Source organism: Montipora foliosa, chromosome 1 (genome assembly GCF_036669935.1).
Source record: "Montipora foliosa isolate CH-2021 chromosome 1, ASM3666993v2, whole genome shotgun sequence".
In the NCBI taxonomy this organism is placed as follows: Eukaryota; Metazoa; Cnidaria; class Anthozoa; order Scleractinia; family Acroporidae; genus Montipora; species Montipora foliosa.
In genome coordinates this window covers 5,579,836-5,587,335 of record NC_090869.1, presented here as the reverse complement: position 1 = coordinate 5,587,335, position 7,500 = coordinate 5,579,836, and the positions used below count along the sequence as shown (strand labels likewise).

General features: G+C 36.3%; 1 protein-coding gene across 8 annotated transcripts in view; it reads left to right on the top strand.

The window, feature by feature from the left end:
• The window catches only part of LOC138006471 (uncharacterized), a 63,840-nt gene that overhangs the window by 12,153 nt on the left and 44,187 nt on the right, over nucleotides 1-7,500 (top strand). For all 8 annotated transcript variants that reach the window (XM_068853341.1, XM_068853102.1, XM_068853424.1 and 5 more), the window contains 8 exons: nucleotides 342-392; nucleotides 3,318-3,485; nucleotides 3,913-4,005; nucleotides 4,371-4,445; nucleotides 5,215-5,269; nucleotides 5,395-5,491; nucleotides 6,650-6,710; nucleotides 7,066-7,163. In XM_068853341.1, coding sequence (XP_068709442.1) covers nucleotides 342-392; nucleotides 3,318-3,485; nucleotides 3,913-4,005; nucleotides 4,371-4,445; nucleotides 5,215-5,269; nucleotides 5,395-5,491; nucleotides 6,650-6,710; nucleotides 7,066-7,163 — 698 coding nt within the window. The remainder of the gene's footprint in view (nucleotides 1-341; nucleotides 393-3,317; nucleotides 3,486-3,912; nucleotides 4,006-4,370; nucleotides 4,446-5,214; nucleotides 5,270-5,394; nucleotides 5,492-6,649; nucleotides 6,711-7,065; nucleotides 7,164-7,500) is intronic.

Below are 7,500 nucleotides of genomic sequence, written 5' to 3'. Positions count from 1 at the left end.
ACATTTACATATTTTGTCATATGTTTGGCTGTCTGGCTCCTTCAAGCCCTTCTGGTTATTTCAGGAACCTTGAACTCAAATTGTAGGTTACGGTAGTAAATTTGGATAGATTTGGATTTAGCTAATTAAAAGTAATTTCGAATGTGTGGGAGTTTCCCATGATTGGTGGAAAATAATTTATAGGAAGTTTTGTGAGAGTTATTCATATATAAGAAAGTTATTTTCAAAGCTGATAATTAGTTCAAATTTGCATTATTTTTTGTGCTTTCCTCAGCTAACAAGATGAACTCTCAAACAATGATATGTTCCTTTGAACTCAAAAGCCCTTCTTGTTTTCCCAGGAGACTAAAGAAGGAGATGCAGAAAGAATACGAATCATGACAATGGTGAAGGTAGGATACTGCAAAAGCGGTTAGATGCAATTTAATGAATTTAATAAGAGGCCCTTAATTATAAGTTGCTAGTGGTTGTGTTATATTGGTTTTGCATAATCACCATATTTCCCTGTGCTCCTAAATTGAGAGGGTTGTTTGAGGCTTTGAACCTCCTTGGAATGAGGTGGGGTATCTTTCTCTAACTGACTCAGAGTTAATTTGGCTCCCCCCTGGCTCATTGCCAGATTAAAAAAGAATTAATGGACAGTCATGAAAGCAGCCACTGAGCTGGTTGCCAACATTGAAAGCCTTAAGTTAAGTTTGGTCGTCATGGGCATTCAAACTCCTCATAGGGATGGTGCCAATATTATTTTTATTTTTATTTCATTGCCATTGCTATTATTTTTTTGCTAAGTCCACAATATAAGCGAGTAATGTGAGAATGCACAACCCTCTGTGATTGTGATGCAGTTCTGGTCAATACCCACATTTCACCCTGGCTCACCACAGAACATCTGACTAGATCACAGAGGGTCATGGGTTAAAATCCCATCTGGGGCTCAGCTCTTTCCGAGTTTCCATTTGATACACAATATCTTTCATGGAAGTCTGCAACAGCCATAAAGTCTGCTTTCATAATGCCCTTTAAAGTGCTACTATAATCAAATATTTATCCCTTGAATTTTTAGGCTTGACTCTCGTAGAATTCCAGGAAAGATTAAAAATGCTGTTTACCGTTTGTAAATATCTGCATTGGTTCCAGAGATATTTAAGTTAAAAAAAATTGATGCATAAAATATGCAAATGAGAGGACTGATGACATCATTCAAACCGGATGTAACATCAAGTATATATAAATAGCACTTTTGCAGCAGAAACTTGGTAAAAGGCAAAGTAACTTTATTTAACGTCGGTAGTTCCTTCAGCTACGAGGCTGGTATCAATGGAAGCAGACGGTGTGCCCTTTACCCCCCTCCCTCTGTCAGTGCTCCATTTTACGGGTATTTAAAGCTATAGCTACACGGATCAGAGGAAAGTCGAAACAGATGTTTTCAAGTCACAGAGGATCGAACCGGAGACCTCTTGCTCCGAAAGCCACGCACTAGCCAACTGAGCTTCGACTTCTCCTAGGCAAATAGTTCTAGGCAAATAGTTCTACAGGCAACATGCCTGCGGCTATAAAGAAATTGGTCCCCATGGCAGCTCACTCTTTTCCAGTCCCCTCCAACCTAACATATTTATATGCTTGCAGGATCATGCAGATGGGCACCATTAGCAAATATCAAAATACACTGTAGAACGTCAAGGTGGCCAGCAAAGCCATTAACCCTTTGATGCCCAAACCGGCCTAAACCGACCAGGGGAACCCCTGGGAGTCAATGGATTTAAATATCAGGGAAATCTGGCACCCAGCATGTTGTCATGGTAACAAAACTGGAATGCTCTAATTGTGGAGCACATCTAGAACCTTACTGCAAAGAAGCAAACATTTCTGATTCAAACTGGCTGAGATATCTTTTTTTTTTCATATTTGATCAAAATTCGGTTGAGTTTATGACATCATCACTTGTCTAATTTGCATATTTTAAAACTTGAATACATGCATCTCTAGAACAAAAAGATTTGAAACTCTTCTTGTACAGGCCACATGTTTATGTCTGAAAATGGCTTAGATAGGAAAGATTCAAATTTTGTCATAGTAGCACTTTAACTGGACAAACAATAATTATTATTATTCAACACATTGTGACAATGTCCAAATATGGTCATAGCACGCTCAATTTTCGTCGTTTGCGTACTCAACGTACATATTGCGATATACATAATTTTGTGTCGCAGAGAAAAATGGTAGTTTTTCCAGCTTTTTTTCCCCAAAATTATAAATGTAGAAAATTGTGCTCTGTCATCAATGTGTTGAATAATAAAACAATTATCCTGCTCAATCTTGTGGAGTATCGCCTGATTTTAGCCAACTTGGCCTACAGCCTCATCAGCAAAGAATCTGGTGATTTTCGGAGCTATTTTGTAGGATATTTTTATTGTTAATTATTAATTACTTTGTTCGAAGACCAAAATATAGGATCAGACTCCGTTTTTGAACTTCCCAGACTTTCTTTGTCACACTTTGGCTGCACATGCATAACAATAATAATAATAATAATAATAATAATTTAATTCTTAAACGCATTTAAAAATCTCAATGCTTTTACAATATATAAAAATGATAAATAAAATAAATAAAACAATTATATTTACATGTATTAAGAAATAATAGAAAAATAATATACTGAAAAACTCATGAAATCAAAAAAAGAAAAAAAAGTTAGTTACTAAAAAGATATGTTTTTAAGATTTATTTGCCTCATAGACACTTTTTGGAAAAGGCCAAGTAGGCCAAGTAGGCTTTGGCCAAGTAGGATTTGAACTCTCCTTATTCAGAGGCAATCGATTGACCACTAAACCACAGAAGACTATATACATGTACATGTATGAGACAGATTAATGGAGAAATATGTATTAAAGATTTGTATGCGTGACTCGAAACCAGTTTTTGTGTTTTCGTTGCACGCATTGCAATATCGTATGACTCGGTAACACATCTTACCGGGTCTAATTACATAATTTTACAATCCTCTAGTATTTCTAGTACTTTTAACCTATTCACACCACAATTAAAATCGTCAGGCATTAGACAGTAAAATCTATCAAGTGTCACTCTCAGGGATCAATAGGTTAAACACCATCATAGAAGATTAGAAAGCATCTGTTTACTGGTTTTGATTGAAGTCACACTGTCTTGTAATTGGGTCACGGAACGTGGACTTTGGAGTTTGGATTATGGAATTGAACTGAACTGAATATTGACCAGTACATTGTGACTTAAAAAATCAAGCATTATTAGATTAATTGTAATTATTGCACATATGATTATGCTATTGATAGCAAGGAGTATTATCAGTAGAAGAAGCTATGGAGCAGGCAAAGAGTCTTGGAATAATGTCATCAGCTGAACCAACCTATGATGATGGAAATGCAGATGAAAAGATTTTCAACTTTGGAGTTTACAAGTATGGCAGAGACAAGACAAGCCTTTCAAGAAGGATCTTACAGGTGTGACTTGTAAATACATATGTTGTGGTTTAAATTCAATGCAGCTTTAAATAATAAGGCAAGAGAAATGTTGAGAATCAGGAGAGTGGTCATTGGTCATTGGTGTGGTAGTAAGAGTAAATTTGCTACTCTTCTTTGAGGAAAGTGTACTTTGGTTAGGATGTTGTTTTTTTTCCTCCCTTATAAATCCTGTCGTTTTTCCATGTAGTAATGTGAATTCACCATGTTCCTAGATGACTGTGTGTATGAGTTCATGGCATGGTTGCAGGTGTGACCAACCATGAAAGCATGGGTGACCACTTGTTACCTTTTTGCTCTTAAGATTAGTCCTCAATCATGTGTGTGTGGTCATTATGAGGCACACCTGTGTGTTACCGTTTGCTTCCTCTGTGTAATATATTAATTTTGGGACATTCTGCTCTTTTAGTTTGACTTCCAAGAAAAGGTTGTGTGCATCATTCAGAAAGGAAACAGAAACAAGAAGTTATTGTTTAGTGACCTTAGAGGCTTTGACAGTGAGGTAAGTCTCCCAATTGATTTATAAGGGAAGACACAAGTACTGAAGACAGTCTATTAATTTTTTTGGACTTCTTTTGACTTTATCTTGAAGCAATGCATTTTGTCCTGCATAAGTTTTGTTTTTAAACAATGTCTAAACCTTTACAACGAAAAACGAAATGGAGGTTGGATAAAAACTCTTTAAACATTGCCAGTGAAGAATAAAACATTAACTATCATTGAATTTGGTAAGAGGATCGCTGGGCTGGCGTAGTGGTGATCATGACCGCGTGGCCCCTCTTTTGATATGTTCACGGTTCAGGCCCTGGGCCAGGTGTTACATTTGTATCAAGTTTCTTTATTCTGCTTGTGTCTTTGGATTTTCAGGATGGTGTGAGGTTTTTTGCTTATTTTGATGTTGACTATGAGCTTGATGCTGATAGTGTTGAGGAGAAGAATAAGGTAAGTACTGGAGTGGTGGTAAGCAAAATTATTAATATATTATATTTTGTCTCTTGAAAGAATAATCCCATTGCAGCCTCCTTGAGAAGAGGTCAGAATAATGCTTTGTCATTTTTTAACAAGCTTTAATTTGTACATGACAGATTTTTCTTTATTTACTCAATCGAAACATCATGGTTTTCTAAGATAAAAGCAAACAATTAGAAAAATTCCATACTGATTTTCCTTCTGTGTCCTCTAGCCTTTTGAAACTCAGAATTTTCACTTCTGGTCCAGTACAGAACCATGCTAGTAAGGAGACTGGGGATACAGAACTGTGATGTCAAAACAGGAACAAAATTTTTCCAGGGCCTGAATTTCCTTTCTTAAATTAGATTCAGAAGTTGCTGAAACTGTTTCTGAGATGCCTGTATTTGGTTGCCATCATGAAACTGGACAAAAGAATGAAAGTTCTATCTCTAAAGTTTCCTGCGTTCTTGTTTTGACGTAACATTTTTGCTATCCCAAGTCTCCTTACTAGTGTGGTTTTTTACCCCACCATAAGTGAAAATTCTGATTTTTAAAAAGCTAAAGGACACAGAAGGAAAGTTTGTATGATATTTTCCTTACTTGTTTAATAATATTGTTTTTACCCCAGAAAACCGTGATGTTTCAATTGAGTATAAGTAAATAAAGAAAAATCTGTCATATACACCTTGAGATTTATAACTTTATGTGTGTCCCTTGGTTATATAAGCCAAAACTTTAAGCTTGGTAAATTCGTCAACAGATTTGCAGTCTGCTGGACTCCATTGTGCAGCAAAATAGAGGAGATGAACCAGATGGTAAGAAGGGAAAATATTGGGGAGACATAATAAATATGTACTGTATGCCATTTGCAGTTTGATTTGTAAGTGTTTTGATGCAATTTTGTTTTCACAAATGTCAATATATTATTGCTATTTACCAGGACTATTTAAAGAGCAATCCCAAGATACAGCAAAAATCATCAAGGAAGGGCATATTGAAAAGAAAGGGCACAGTGCAGCGTTTATGATGTGGCCAAGGTAAATATAAAATCGGATGTCTCAAAAATGAAGACCCAAAGACTTTAAGACCCTAAGACCTTTAGACCCCGAAAACTCGAAAACGAATTGAAGACCTCCAAATTTTCTTGTTAGAGAAAATGTACAAGTTACCTCAAGGGAAGTTCAAGTCCTTCGATCATTTGCTATAACTTGTTTCAAAGTCAAACCTGGGTGATCCACCACATAAATTTTAATTGAATCGCCACCCTCCAGGTGTGGCTGGACATCTTCATTACCTGTCGGATGAAAATAGGCTCTGTGACACTCCAGGCCTAAAAACCAACTTTAGGCTTAGAGTTAGCCCAATTGAGAGTTTTAGGTTTTAAAATACTTTCTTCATTTTAGAGGCACACATATCAAATCCTCTCTGTTGTGGTCGTCTTATACCCTAAAAAATACAAATCCTTCTATTTATTCCCCAGAGCCTCGAGATGATGCCCTTTGTTTAGGATTGAATTTTAATATATCGAAAGTGGTCTATTTACAAGAAGTCCCATCCCTAGACAAAATGGGAGTAGCACGAAGAACACCATATGAGATGTGGTGCTGACAAATAATTTCCAAAATGTTGGAATTGTAACCTGGTGATAAATAAAGTCATCTAGTAGTGTGAATTTTTGAATTTGTTTGCAAGAGCAATGGTCAACCTCAACAATGGTATTAACATTGGATGCCTTCTTGGACAACAAAATAAATCGTGAAAGAAAGTTAATTTAACAAAAACAAAAGTTGCATTCTTGCCTGGACAGCTTGTGGGCTTTGTGAGTAAACACCCACTTAGCTATAAACTGCATTGTTTGGGGATGCTATTGCTGTTCCTCCCAATACAGGAATAAAAGAATATTCAAAAAAAGCCTTTAACAACCAAATACAAAAAGAAATCAAGTAATAAAAAGGATGAGATATATTTGTCACAAAGATTTCCCAATGGTCTCCCATCCAGGGACCAACCTTATCTGGTAGGGTTTACTTAAGTGAAAACATCAAACTGTTGGTAATGGGAACGCAAAAACGACAACAAAATTGGATAACACTATAAACAGTAAAAGAATATTATTTTGCAAAAATAAGTACTAGACAGTACCAGCCTACTGCACTTTCCACATGTATGCAATGTGTGCCTATTTTCTTTTTTAGGCGATGGCTGCGAATTCAGCAAGGGGAACTGTCTTATTTTAAAATTGGGGAAGAAAATCAGGTATTTGTGTGATGTTACTTTGTAGGAATTATTGGTGTTGGCTCAAATTAAAAACAAAACAAGAGTCAGATCTCCCATATATTGGATGTGAAGAGCAATGTAATTCATGTAGATACCCTGGAGGTACCAAGTGTGTAAAGGTTCAAACAGACTTATAAAAATGGACCAAATAATCACACACTTAATACTTTACCCCTTGAGTAGATATCTACCGAGAACCACATTATTTTGTGACATAAGTCAGAGTGAAACCTTTCAATGAAACTCACTGATGGGTGGAAGGTTCTAACAAAAACATGAATAAGATAGCAGCATCCGATTGAAGCTTCTTTCTTTGTATTTCTTTTGCTGGAAGACTGCTTTGAACATTGTCAAGTTGGGCCCAGGTCTTGCTGAAGTGAAAAGCGTGGATCATAATATTTTTGTGATTGTCACAAGTAAGAAGGAGTACAGGTACAGTGTACACCAGTTCTTTCTGTGTCTAGTTTTGCACAGGTTCTGACAGTGTGTATGGAGAATGAAATAATTGATTTAGACCCTTGACCAGTGGTTTTAATATAAGTACCAACATCCCATGAAAAGCATCTTGACTTAGGGAAGTTGCTTTTCACTAAGGTAAAAAAATTAAAGGCATATTCTTTCAAACCTAAGATTAACTGATTGACTCCTCAGGTGCCCTAGGTGTCCCCAGTTGACACGTAAAATTGTCTGGCATTAGACAAAGTAAAATCTGTTGTAAGTAACTGTCTCTCTCCCAGGAGTCATTAAGTTAAAACTCATTTGGACAAAG